The sequence below is a fragment of the Acanthochromis polyacanthus genome, chromosome 7 (genome assembly GCF_021347895.1).
Source record: "Acanthochromis polyacanthus isolate Apoly-LR-REF ecotype Palm Island chromosome 7, KAUST_Apoly_ChrSc, whole genome shotgun sequence".
In the NCBI taxonomy this organism is placed as follows: domain Eukaryota; kingdom Metazoa; phylum Chordata; class Actinopteri; family Pomacentridae; genus Acanthochromis; species Acanthochromis polyacanthus.
The window spans coordinates 17,941,963-17,956,976 of NC_067119.1; the positions used below are offsets into that span (position 1 = coordinate 17,941,963).

General features: G+C 39.6%; 1 protein-coding gene across 4 annotated transcripts in view; it reads left to right on the plus strand.

The window, feature by feature from the left end:
* The window catches only part of ntrk2a (neurotrophic tyrosine kinase, receptor, type 2a), a 106,269-nt gene that overhangs the window by 56,571 nt on the left and 34,684 nt on the right, over positions 1-15,014 (plus strand). For all 4 annotated transcript variants that reach the window (XM_022199091.2, XM_051951180.1, XM_022199092.2 and 1 more), the window contains one exon: positions 12,959-13,147. In XM_022199091.2, the coding sequence (XP_022054783.1) occupies positions 12,959-13,147 (189 nt within the window). The remainder of the gene's footprint in view (positions 1-12,958; positions 13,148-15,014) is intronic.

Sequence of the window (15,014 nt, forward strand, 5' to 3'; positions counted from 1 at the left end):
AATTGTACAATGTCATGTTTCAAGCAAAAGAACCTATACCTAAGTTATAACTTAGGTATACCTAAGTTATACCATTACACTTTTTGAAGGTATTCACCTTTAACAACTAACATTTCAAAAAAGAACAAAACAAACATAATACTACCATTGGAATGACTGCTAATACTTGTATCCCAGTTTAAAGTACTGAAAAGCAAAAAATGATTTTGACATCACCCATGCCATTTTGAGTAAGGATATCTCAGTAACTACAAATATAACCCTGCTGCTTTTTTGTACAGTGATAGAAGACAGATGGAACTGTCTTGTAGAAAAATTTGGGGTCTCTGGTACCTGTCCCACACTGAGATTTTTGCCACCAAAAATAGCCAACTAAAATTCTCGTCCAACTTTGGGAGCTCATATTTTCCAAACTGAGGTACCTAGAAAGCTCCAGTTTGCTAAGTTATCACACAAGTTTGTGTAGAATGGAACCCAGGGGTGTTAGAACACTTCTGTGCAGTATTTCTAGTACTTTTGAGGTCCCAAACCCTACTCGTGAGTAGGTATCTCTTAATTTTTAGCATTTTTAGCAAGCCCCCATGGCCTGCAGAGTGTAGGGAAACACCTGGTGATGTTTGTGGGCACTAGCTACATGCAGAGGTCTTGTTTACCAACTCACAGCTCTCTGGTATGTCTAGAGGCTGAGAAATAACCACTTAAAGATGCAAAAAACGCTGGCGAGGCTTTTTGTAGCCCAAATTCTGAAAATTTCAGACCCCCACAACTCAGAAACTATTTGAGCTACAGGCCTAGAATTTTGCATAGAAAGTACTTTTGTGACTATCTAATGGCATGCAAATTTAGGACTCATTTGAAGATGGTGCAGCAACACCCCCAAGGAATATCTGGTCATTTCACCTGGAATGACCCAGGTAACATGTAGAGAATAAGACAAACTAAAGCAAGTAAAGTAAAAGTAAAGGTCTTGGTACATTTGGAGGTTGGTTCAGTGTAGAAGCTGAGAACAGCTTCATCTTGTTAGCTACTTATGCCTAATGTCTATATGATGGACTGAGAGGACTGAAAACACAAGCAGCATAAACCGCTAAGCAGCCATATTTATACATATACTGAATTCACACACAAATTAATAGCCATGCCTGGTCAAACAGTTTAACCCAAATGAAAGCAACGACTAATGATGAAGGTATTACATTAAATATTTGCTCTAAGGATCCTGAAAGCTGACAGACTGACATTATGCTTCTTCAACTTTGACCTGCAGTACTTTCAATGTTTTCTTGTCCTGTCAGCTGCTGTATATTCTCATGTCAGCATAAATCAGGTTAGATCATCTGGCTAAACTGCTTATTTGATCATCCAACTGTTCATGTTTCTTTCCTTTGTAAGAGTCTGCCGTGGCATCGTTAGCATGTTTCTTGTTGTGTTGAGTACAGTGTTATTATAGCAGCTCTAATAATAGCCAAAACTAAAACCAGTCTGTTACAATAGAATCTCACACTGACGTTTCAAAAGTCTAAACAATCACAATACAGAGCCTCAACTTGATGTTAAAAAGATAAACAGACTGACAGAAAGTGACTTTCAGGTTTTGGTGCTCATCTTCCTGCCAACCCACCTCTTAGCCGTGACCTGAACTTTGAAAGCAAAGCATTGTAATTTATTGACTTTTAACCCGGGTTTCTCCCCAGCAGACTGTGAGGAGTTCCAGTCTCCACCAGCTTAAACACCAGTTCTATGTCTATTAACAGTGCTGGGTCTTGACCTGACCCCACTTATAGCCTCACCTCTGCTGTCCATCTCCCTCCTTCTCCCTCCGCCTCTCATCTCGGCATCCTTTCATCCCCCTCTTACCCAGTCGCTCCCAGTGGACCCTCTGCCACCTCTCCGTCTCTCCCTGTCTCACTAATAAATGTGTGCTGCAGGCTCCTGTTGGCCCTCGGCTTAACGGTATTTATAACGATCTGACCCTGGGACCTCTCTCTGTTAATGATCGTCAGCCCCTCCCAACACAAATACACATACGCTGATGGACAATAACCTGCACTCTTGTGTGCGTGATTTTATTTTCCCCTTTGTTACACTGAGAGAACCCCAGAGCGGTAAACAGTGAAGGTAATTAGACAATGTGAACAGCCCTAAACCAACAGCTTCATTCCCCGAATATAAGAATTTCTCCAGTGAGAGGAATTTGGAAACCATGTCGCTGTTGAGTAGCTCATTATTTTGCACAGTCTGCTGTGAAAAAATGGCTGCTTTACATTACATAATGTTGGTGCAGTTTGAGAGGAAAATAAAGTGTATTTATACACCTGTCTTCATTGAAGAGAATACATTGACTTTATTAGTAGCCATCGTCTACTATTGTTCTTGAGCATCAAACAGCTGAACTTACTGCTGTGTCCTTGGATTTTTGAATGATACAATAGACAAAATCCAATTCGCGTTATGCTTTTAAATTTCAAATCCAATCATGTGTCATTCAAGGTTGCTGGCAACCATAAGCTCTGTGCAAAGCCATATCACAGCTACAATTATGTTTTAAGCAACTTATCAAAAAGGAGCCTCACCTCGGTTCTAATTGGACTGTAATGCTACTACTATTAAAAAATATATTTTCTTTCCCTGAAGGATTCAGTTCGGCTTCATCGGTTGATAAAATTCTGCTTTTGTCCTCATTAAACTTGAACTTTGAATAGTTTCATTTTTATTCATTTTTACAGCAGTGGGAAGTCCTGCACCTCTAGCACAGCCATGACCAGAGGTGAAAGAAAAGATTTTGTGTAGTTTAACAAAATTATAATGCCATCAGCCAAAAAAAAGGAAAAATCAAGTTGAATTTCTTTGACTCTTCATTTTTAAAAAAAATGATAATACTAGGAATGTGTAGCCATGTAACATTAGTTGTTTTGTTGTTGTTGTTTTTTAATCACATGCCTGCTGGTAGCACCAAAGTCAGTCATAGCTTCTCATCTGTGCAGAATTTTTGTTTTTCTATAGAATGAGATAACTGAAAAATTAAGAATGTTATTCTTTTTATCATTAATAGTGTCAGTTTGGCAAATGAAAAGCATATGTATTTATATCATGCCTTTCAAACCCACTGGGAGGTTTCAGAGTACAGAGGTGTAAATATTTAGGCAATCATCCAAAGAATATATTCCAAAAAGAATAATTCAATAAGCTACCGTAGCTACAATGAATAATAAGGTTTTGTTTCAACTGGAGCAAGTTTGTATTTGAAAGAAGCTTGACGTGCTTTTCATAAAGCTGCTGTGATTTGTATGTATATCAGAAAGCTGCATAAAGCATTTGATCCCAAAGCAAACACTTCATTAAATTCACCCAAAATATGACATTCATTTTTTTCTCTCTTCCCTCCATCCCTCTTTACGGCCTGGTGCTGAAAGTGACACTTTCATATTTACTCTGAGTCTGGTTCTGGACGCAGAAAGATGCTCCCAGACATCACAGCCAACACATAAAAACACACACAGATTTACAGCGCATATAAACTTCTGTCCACACACAGAAAAACAAACTATTGTACAATCAGTCTCATTCTTTTTCTCTCTCAAGGCCTTTTCTTTACTGACATGAGTCATCAGCACACACATATCAGCCGGTTTACACTCAGGCACACACACACAAACCAACTCTCTCAGCTTCAGCCTCTCAATCCAGCCCTGCCAACAGCACTTGAGCCTGATATGAGTCCAGGGAGAGAGTAAATGAACAACGTCAACCAATATTATAATGCAGCAGAGGGGGCCACATGAGAGGAAAACATCTACTGTGTTTTGTGCACATGGGAAATTATTCAACCCATACACACGTGGACGAAATTGTTGGTACCCCTCAGTTAAAGAAGGAAAAACCCACAATTCTCACTGAAATCACTTGAAACTCACAAAAGTAACAATAAATAAAAATTTATTGAAAATTAAATAATCAAAATCAGCCATCACTTTTGAATTGTTGATTAACATAATTATTTAAAAAAACAAACTAATGAAACAGGCCTGGACAAAAATGATGGTACCCCTAACTTAATATTTTGTTGCACAACCTTTTGAGGCAATCACTGCAATTAAACGATTTCTGTATTTGTCAATGAGCGTTCTGCAGCTGTCAACAGGTATTTTGGCCCACTCCTCATGAGCAAACAGCTCCAGTTGTCTCAGGTTTGATGGGTGTCTTCTCCAAATGGCATGTTTCAGCTCCTTCCACATATGTTCAATGGGATTCAGATCTGGGCTCATAGAAGGCCACTTTAGAATAGTCCAACGCTTTTCTCTCAGCCATTCTTGGGTGTTTTTGGCTGTGTGTTTTGGATCGTTGTCCTGTTGGAAGACCCATGACCTGCGACTGAGACCAAGCTTTCTGACACTAGGCAGCACATTTCTCTCCAGAATGCCTTGATAGTCTTCAGATTTCATCGTACCTTGCACACTTTCAAGACACCCTGTGCCGGATGCAGCAAAGCAGCCCCAAAACATTACTGAGCCTCCTCCATGTTTCACCGTAGGGACAGTGTTCTTTTCTTCGTATGCTTGGTTTTTGAGTCTATGAACATAGAGTTGATGTGCCTTACCAAAAAGCTCCAGTTTGGTCTCATCTGTCCAAAGGACATTCTCCCAGAAGCTTTGTGGCTTGTCAACATGCATTTTTGCAAATTCCAGTCTGGCTTTTTTATGAGTTTTTTTCAGCAGTGGTGTCCTCCTTGGTCGTCTCCCATGAAGTCCACTTTGGCTCAAACAACGACGAATGGTGCGATCTGACACTGATGTACCTTGGCCTTGGAGTTCACCTTTAATTTCTTTGGAGGTTGCTCTGGGCTCTTTGGATACAATTCCAACGATCCGTCTCTTCAATTTGTCATCAATTTTCCTCTTGCGGCCACGTCCAGGGAGGTTGGCTACTGTCCCGTGGGTCTTGAACTTCTGAATAATATGAGCCACTGTTGTCACAGGAACTTCAAGCTGTTTAGAGATGGTCTTATAGCCTTTACCTTTAAGATGTTTGTCTATAATTTTTTTTCGGATGTCCTGGGACAATTCTCTCCTTCGCTTTCTGTTGTCCATGTTCAGTGTGGTACACACCTTTTCACCAAACAGCAGGGTGACTACTTGTCTCCCTTTAAATAGGCAGACTGACTGATTATGAGTTTGGAAACACCTGTGATGTCAATTAAATGACACACCTGAGTTAATCATGTCACTCTGGTCAAATAGTTTTCAATCTTTTATAGAGGTACCATCATTTTTGTCCAGGCCTGTTTCATTAGTTTGTTTTTTTAAATAATTATGTTAATCAACAATTCAAAAGTAATGGCTGTTTTTGATTATTTAATTTTCAATAAATTTTTATTTATTGTTACTTTTGTGAGTTTCAAGTGATTTCAGTGAGAATTGTGGGTTTTTCCTTCTTTAACTGAGGGGTACCAACAATTTTGTCCACGTGTGTATTATGATGTTTTCTAAAGAAGTTTGGAGAAGAACTGTGCCCCTCGTTCGCTATTTATGTTTATGTGTGTGTCCATGTGTAACTAAATAATTCTTCCCTATCTAAGAACCCGTGCTCTGACTTGTCTCTGGTGTTATTTTTCTTCTCTTGACACAAGGTTGAAGAGCTGATGAAAGGACTGAGAAGCATCTCATTATGCTTCTTAATACACATAGATATGCACACACATGTTTTGTAGTTACAGAGATTTAAGAAGAAGATGATATCGCAGAGCTAGAAGCATGAAAACAACAGTCACTCCCTCACTGTTATTACGGTGCTTGTAAAACAATGCACTGAAAAGCAGTAATTTGCTAAACCTCTTCATGTACCCAAGTGATCAAGATCATTTACAGGCCTCGTCAGTTATCGTTAAATTATTTTGTGTTACCATTGGAATATGCTTTCTTCTGTGATTCTGTCATCCTGTCATCCGCTGAAAGTTTAGACAATAAAATGTAATTTCAAATGACAGCATGATGACAGACGCATAAAAATGCACTGCTGGAAATGATTACTAATGAAGAAAAAAAGAAAGAAAGGGAGTGAAAAAGATGGATAGATTGTTTCCCTGTATCCATTTTAGGCAGACTGGGAATGTTTAAAATAACTTTGGCAAACTTTGTGACCATGTAGGTTCTTTACTTTTAAGTGGCTCCCTACTGTATATTTCGGATAAGCTCTGAAAACTGTTGGGACTGTCCCAAATGTATCACAAACCCAAAGCAATGAGCAGAAAGTGACTGGAAGCTGCACTGAACTGCAGTGAGTTCTGATTCTCAGTGGAATCGGTGGCGAGTGTTTGACATTGCAGGGAGTTGTTGTTTCAGTCATAAAAGTTAAGGGCTGAGAACTGACTCGAGGCAAACTTAAACAATATTCATGTGCCAGTATGTAAATTGAAATCATGAATTCCTGTAATTGTCTCTCCCGTCCATAATGGCCATAAATGCAGTTTTAACATAAGTGATGTGGGATGTCATAACTGGCCAAAAACAAACAAACAAAAAACAGACTACAACATTCTGTGTAAGACAGATCTTACAGTTTTAAGGTCTTGAAGTTACAGTAGTTTCGGAACAAACTTTCCATTTTTCCACAGATCGTGTCTCTACAGTATGTTGAGCTGCAATAGAGGGACAGAAATACAAAGAGAAGACTATAAAAAACCCACTTTCGAAGATACCCCATTGAATGTTGTAACTGATACTGCTAAAACTTCACATTATCTCCAGATAAACTTTAAAGTGTACATTACCTTACATTAGAATCAGTTCTATTGCAACGTATAGGTTGCATTTTAAAGAAGGATGAAACCATTTAAAAGGAAGGTAGTGTCTACGGGTACGGGTCCGTACCTCTAGCAACAACCTAAAAGGAAAGCAAGTCTTGTAAGCCAATAGACAGCAAGTGTTCCAAGACAAATAAGTAGCAAATGGAGCAAATCCAGTGCATTTTAAGTGATACAGAAGTAAGAGAAATATGTATGATCTGCAGGAATGTGCAAATTCTTCGCCGGAGCTATCGATGACTGTTAATTTTGTGAACCACCACATGAATTGAAATTGTACTAGTAGCTATCCTTTCATTGCCAGTTTCAACAAAAGGAACAATTTTAGCAGTCAGTATTGATTTCAGCAAACAGTACGCAAAAGAAGTGAGTACACCCCAGTGCAATATCATTTACTTTCTGGAGAGCTGTTCCATCATTCTTTAGAGACGATTTTTTCAGCTGGAGGTGATGCGTTGCTCTTTATTTTTTATTAAAATACCCCAAAGTGTTCAACTGGATTCAAGTCAGGGTACATACTTGGCCAGGTCATAGTTTCCAGTTTTTCTTCTTCTCAAGTCTTGTGTAATGTTTGGCAGTGTGTTTTGGATCATGCTGGAATATTCATCTTATGTCATTTTTTTGAGACTTGGACTCCACTTGTCACTCAGTAGTCTGGTATATAGTACTGTACGAGGGGCGTTCAATAAGTAATGCCCCTGACCCACTTCCAGTTGTCTGATCTAGCTGAAATTTTGCATGTGCAATGATTTATATCTCTATGGGTTATGTGACAAATTACAGCTGTGAACTAATTGTGATTTCTGATTTATACATCTTTGAACTGAGTCAGGTGTGAAATTGAGCCTATCGAGTTTCGTGCAGTTATCCGGTTTTTGTATTTGAAAGGACGCACACCACAGAAGACTTTTGATGAAATGAAAGAAACTTATGGTGATGATGCCCCATCATATGACCTCCTCCCAGAAGGAGGGCGACCAGGTCTGGGAGCTGTTTCTACAGAGTTCCAGCCATGTTTGAATTCACGATGCCAGTGTTTTACAAGGTCATATGATGGGGCATCATCACCATAAGTTTCTTTCATTTCATCAAAAGTCTTCTGTGGTGTGCGTCCTTTCAAATACAAAAACTGGATAACTGCGCGACACTCGACAGGCTCAATTTCACACCTTACTTAGTTCAAAGATGTATAAATCAGAAACCACAATTAGTGTACAGCTGTAATTTGCTACATAACCCATAGAGATGTAAATAATTGCACTTGCAAAATTTCAGCTGGATCAGACAACTGGAAGTGGGTCAGGGGCATTACTTATTAAATGGCCCTCGTAAGATAGAGACTATCTTACCTGACCCAGTTCAAACACGTGTAAATCAGAAACCACAACTAGTTCACAGCTGTAATTTGCCATACCTCCCATAGAGATATAAATCATTGCACATGCAAAATTTCAGCTAGATCAGACAACTGGAAGTGGGTCAGGGGCATTACTTATTGAACACCCCTCGTATATCCACAGGCATTTATGGTATCATCTATGATATCACCTCCCCAACACCTTTTGCACTCATGCAGGCAATGTCTTCACACTCCTCTTTGCTTCATTGTTGGGAGTATGCATTAACTGTGGTGCCAACTGTACTGAACCCCATCTGAGCTAAACACAATTATGTCGTATCTGATATGATATATCTGATCTCCGTATCTGAAAAATGTGCTGCCAATATTACTCATTCATAACTCATCTTTTGATATCTTTTAGCAAAATTTACTGTTGTACTTTTGTGACAAAGATTAAGCAGCAGTGGTTTTTTGTCTGTGTCGCTGCCCAAAGATGTTGACATTACACACTCTCTTTCACACTGTCTGAGCTGTCACACAAACTCAGATTCCCACTGATTACCCCACCGCCAAGTCTGAAGCACTTGCCCATCTGTTTTTCAGAGGTAGACCGTGAAAGCAGTGCACCTTGAGGGATAATTTTGGGAGGAAAGGTGCAGCTGCTCTGATTAGTGGTATTGTCAGTCATTCTTTATCTCCTGATTACTACTGTAACTCTGTTTCAGCTGATTTAAAGTTGGTCACAGACCTCCCTGTATCCATCTATGTGAAGCCTCACTGTCATGTTTTTAAATTCTTCTGGCAATACTTTTCCACACAGAGCCACACTGCATACAGATGTACACAGTCTATAGGTCTATAGCTGACACAGTTTGTGCATTCTCGGGTATTTTTATAATCATGTTCATGCAGTTAGACTCACCGGAAATCACAACTGTACTCAATTTAGATTCAGTGATCACAGGTGCATTCACTTTTATTGCATAGACTTGTACTCTGGGGCCTTATTTTTGAAACAACCTTTCTAAAGGATTCCTTTTGATTTTTCAATACTCTTTTTTACAACTTAGAAATAAGACAGTTATTCAGAGGTGATGTAATTTTGAATCATCTGACTTCAAAGTGATATTTCACAGGGCCACTCTCACTTCTGGTCTATACTATACATGTGGCCATGTGGATATTGTCACCTGAACAAAACTCAAACCAGTCCTTTAAGGTTTTAAGTATGTTGAGGTTGAAGTTCAGATTAAAGGTGATGGAAACAAACCCGACAGTGTGCATCAAAGTGTGTCTGTACACACTTGTCGTTGCTATTTAGTGATACAGTCTGTGTGAGAATAAAGCTAATTGTTTGTTCTGGCACTGAATCGATAGAAAAGATTAGCAGCAATGTCATGAGGGTTTACCGTATCTGACAAACTTCATGGACTGTTTTCACTGTATTAATTAAAAACTTACAACACCTCCATTGTGTTGCCAAAACAAAGCATTTTTCTGTAAAAGGGTTGGGCTCATGTCTGACTCATACCACCCCACCTCCCTTCTGTTTGCAGTGGCTTCATGTTGTTGCTGCAGTTTTGCTCAAATATGTGTGGTGTATGAAAGATTAATTTTAATATCAAATGACTGAAATTTTTTATTTAGAAAAACTTATTCTCCGGAGACTTTTGAAAAAAAAATTGCATAATTTCATGAGATAATAGTAGTATCGCTGAAAGTGTATTTTCTACTTCATGATTTTCTCTCCACCAGGTTCCTAGATTACTGGTGGTTTGTCTATTTGAAGGCACACATTAATTCCCTCGGTCACCCTCCAGCTTTGGAGAAATACACTTTGATTGCGGTCTTTCCTTGACTTCATCATTAAATGCTGCAGAGCCTGACCTACAGAATAACATCAGTCAGCATTCAAACATGAATACAGCTGCTGCTGATGAAGTACCTAGTGGCATTCTCCTGGCTTGGCCCGCTAATGGGACACTTACAGGCTTAGTCACTCATTTTCCATGAGCAGAAATTTCTGAATTTGTTCTCATTCAAGCAAGATGACCCAAGTTAACTCATCAAGAGCTGCTACTTCTGCTCCTCATCCACATTTCCACCATACAATAAGATTGATAAGGATATATTACCTTGATGCTCTTATAACCTCTTCTTCAAAGTGTTGCAGCAGTTTAGTTGCATCTTTCTGGTTGCGCTTATTCTGTTTGTTTTTCAGTGTTGTGTTAGTTATATATATGGCCCTACATTTCTTTTAGCCCTTTTAAGCACAGCTGGATGCTATCAGGAGATACTGGCCCTGTAAAACGTTGCATGTGACAAAAACATGTCTGTTGTACATGAGCGTGTGTTGGCAGCAGGGCTCATGTGGTGCACCTCCATCTGTCTCCTAAAAAAGGTTAGATGGGATGTAACAGGTCAGTCTTGATGTGGTTTACTCCTGTCAGTATTGTGGTAGGAGGTGCAGTCACTTGAGAGCTCTGTTAAAGGGAGACGACTGTCTGAAATATAGTAAGTGGGCGCTCAGACTGGAAACAGCACCTGCATGAAAAAAATAAAATGCTGTTGTTGGGGGCGTTTGTTTCAGGTACCATTGGAGACTGTTCTTCAGAGACTACTTCAGTCAGCTGCTTTGTACTGGAGGTGCTGTGCTGCTCTACCTTTTCTTTAAAATACCCCCAAAGTCTTCTATTGGATTCAAGTCAGGTGACATACTTGGCCAAGTCATAGTTTTCCATTTTTTTTCTTCTTTACAAACTCTTGCATAATTTCTGGCACTGTGTTCTGGGTTGTGCTGGAATATTCCTCTTCTGCCACGCTTCTTAAGACTTGAAGCCATCTTTCCAGATAGTGTGATACATGCAGAAGCATTTGTGATGGCATCCATAAAGACCGTCTCACCAACACCTTTTGCACTCATGCCGCTCCAAATCATCACACCTCTCACCTCTGTGCTTCAACACTGGAACTACACATTCACTGTGGCAGTCATGGACATGATCATGAGCCCATCTGAGCTGGACAAATTTGTCTTGGTCTCATCTGACTTATCTAAAGTCTGATTGGAGTGCGATAGGTCAGTCCTGTTGTGGTTTACTCCTGTCAGTAGAAGATGCAGTCACTTCAGAGTTCAGTTAAAGGGAGAAGTCTGTCTGAAACATAGTAAGTGGGCACTCAGACTGAAAACAGCACTGGCCTGAAAAAAAAAAAAGAAATATTGTTGTAGGGGGTGTTTGTTTCAGGTACCATTTGAGACCATTCTTCAGAGACTACTTTATTCAGCTACTTTTTGCTGGAGGTCCTGTGTTGCTCTGTCTTTTCGTGTGAAATATCCCAAAGTCTTCTATTGACTTCAGGTCAGGCAACATATTTGTTCAAGTCATTATTTTCCATTTTTCTTCTTTACAAACTCTTGTAGGTCTGTAACTCTTGGCAGCACATTTTGGATCATGCTGAAATATTTCTCTTCTGCCACACTTCTTCAGACTTGAAGTCATCTTGTCAGAAAGTAGTCTGGTATCATCTGTAAATGCCATCTCATCAATATCTTTCGCACTCATGTAGCTTAATATCATCACAATCTCACCTCTGTGCTTCAAGGTCAGGATTATTTACTAACTGTGGTAGTCCTGACCATGATGATGACAAATATACTGGATCCCATATGAGCCAGACAAATTTGACTTGAATCTGACTTACCTAAAGTTTTATTGGCGTGTGGCAGGTCAGTCCTGATGTGGTGAACTCATGTCAGTCTTGTGGTGGGAGAAACTGTTACTTGGGAGCTCTATTTAAAGGAAAAACCCGTCTGAAATATAGTAAGTGGGTGCTCAGACTGGAAACAGCACGTGAGTGAAAAATGTAAGAGGCTGTTGTTGGGGGCGTTTGTTTCAGGCACCATTGAGACATGAAATACGATCCAGGGAATCCATTTCTAGTAAGACTTCCACAAGTTTATTACTTTTGTAAAATAGAAAATCACTGCAGAGCCATATAGAGTACTGTTAGGGAGATTTTATTGCTCTAGAAAGTCATCATTGCAATAATTCTATGTCTTGTTGTGATAATCATTGGGTACACCACAGAAACATGGTGTTCATGTTCCAAGGTAATCTACTAAGAATAGGCAACTGGGAGTCTTCGATCGCAAAGACAGGATGTCAAAATGGTTCAACGTTTTTGCGAGAGCCTTCAGTGTTGGCATTAGGAGAGTGGTTTTTGAATTTGGCCTGAATACACACAGAGCTACAATGAGTTTTGTGATCAAAGACAGAGGGTTGTAAAAGTTAGGGAATGCTTGAAACATAGTAGTTTGTCTGAGGTGTCATCCAGTCCTGAGGGAAAATGTCTTTATAGCTGTTCTGAACAGCCACAGTCAACGTGTCAGAGTAATAAGGCTAAGGTCACTGAAAGAGGTGAGACTTGATAATGGTTCAAATGGGGATAAAAGCACTTTCAGGCAATCTTTTCCTGATCTTGAAGGTATTTTTGTTGTTGCAGTGGTTTGTATCCAGAGAAAATGACTAAATAGTTGTGTGAAAGATTCAAAAAGAGGGCATGAAAGAGGATCCTGCTTATTTTTTCACCTACACAAACCCATAAAGCCGCCGGGTGAAATGTGTGTAAATGCTGGATTGTCAGTAAACCCTCTCATTAAATCTTGACACTGGAAAGGTGTGTGGGATCTCATCTCCTCTCCATCTGCCAATAACAGCTTAATACTTTAATTACTTCTCTTGTGTCCTTATACTGTTAAAATGGTTGAACTGTTAATCTGTCTCATGCTGCTCATCACCATCTCTCTGCTCTCTTAGGACCCTCTTCGGTGATCAGCAACGATGATGACTCGGCCTCTCCTCTTCACCACGTCTCCAACGGAAGCAACACTCCTTCCTCCTCAGAGATGGGCCCTGATGCAGTAATCATCGGCATGACCAAGATACCAGTGATAGAAAACCCGCAGTACTTCAGGAGCACCAACAGCCTGCTCAAGACAGACACATGTAAGTAAAGAAATCTGACAAATTCACACACTTATTAGTCAGTTATGAGCAATGCTCCTATATCTGCAAGTTAACAGTAGATGTGAGCTACCCAGGGGTTACCATGGCAACTTATTTCCTTGCTGTCATGGCAGTGACCTTGGAGCTGCTGGTGATAAGCTGTCAATTCTGAGGGAAAAGTGAGAAATAGCAAGTCCATTTATATGCAAGTCTGCGTGCATAACCGTGCGTATGCCTGTGTGTGTGTGTGTGCGTGTGTACAACAAAGCATATGTTGGCACATATCCATTTATAAATTCGAGACCTCCATATGTGACAGGTGCACATATAATACCATCGCCTCAGGAAAAATTACCAACATTTGTGACCCACCACAGGTTGAATTGAAAGTATTGGCTGTTTTTTTCTCTTCACTTTAATGCAGCTAAAAACACAAAACAGTGGCATAGAAGGACAAAGAGAATGTGGTCAAATAAAAAAACAGAGCACTACAGACAAATAGACAGACAGAGAGCACATGAGGATATTGGCCGGGTCCATCAATATGACATTATGATTATTGGCAAGTGATAAAAGCTTCTCCAGGCTTCGGCCTTGTGTTGCAGTAAATTATGGAACCACATATGTGTGTGTGTGTGTGTGTGTTTGTGCTCTTTTTGTTAAAAGCAAGGCTTAGGGGCTATAATAATGGGGGGCTGGGGGCTGACCTCTTCTGTCCAGTGATATAACTAGACTGACTCCGATTTACAGCCTAAAGACAAGAATGAAAGCGCTGGGGATCAATGAAAGTCAATAACGTACCGCTGTGTACGTGCATGCGCTGGCGTGTGTCTTTTTAATATATTGCAGTCATTACAACTATTACCCTGCATGCTTCTTTGACTCAGACAGGCAGCATAAATACTGAGAGTATCTGACTGATTATTTGGCTCTCTGCCTTTTCAGACTGGTACAATAGCCTTTGATGGAGACAGTTTGGCAAAGTGGCACTAGGTTGTGTGCCAGGAACTGAACTCTTTAAATAGTGGCCTTAACTAGCGTGTGTCCTGTAATATTGAATGCAGGAATCAGTAGCGAGGGCAAGTTTCTTTTTAAATGATCACACATGCCTGGCAACACTAAAGCAACGATTACTCTGCAGAGACGTTGGTTCTGTGTGCAATTTTGGGAAATGTTTCTCATGTTGCGAAGCGGCAGCTGTGCAACATTCTTCTGAAACGAACACGTAATTAACAAGAACACATCAGATGAGTCAATTTTGTTGGACATCATGTCAAATACATTATTAAGCAGTTACAGTAAAATCCACAGATTTACGTCTTTGTAATCCCTCACATACACTCAGGCTGTTTGTGTGTACATGGCCGAGCTGTTAGACATACCAGCGCTATGAATAATACCAACAATCCCACCGAGAAATAAACAAAAGTATCTGATTAGTTTTTAATTCTTTGCGTTTTTCATTTATTGAAGTAGTTTTAAAGGAGGGAAAGTTTTATTAAAAGGAAGCCGTTCTTCTGAGAAAATGCAAAATCAAAAAATCAGTAAATTGTTATATAGTAATTTCAATTTACCCATAAAGAAAAGACATAGGATTTTCTTCTTTAAGGTCAACCTAATTCATTTATTACATTTTTAAAACAACAACAACAAATGCTTCTATGCCTTCGATGAGGAGATTGATGGTAAATATGAGGCTGCAGACAGATAGACGGGAACTAGGAGGAAACACAACCTGACTACCAGCATATTAAAAACTGAATAATACATGTAGATATTAAATTGATTGGTTCTAGTTGTAATGAAATTTATGTGTGTGACTATTTCTTGAACAGCAACTGTAAGACATGAGAGTGATATCAATTCT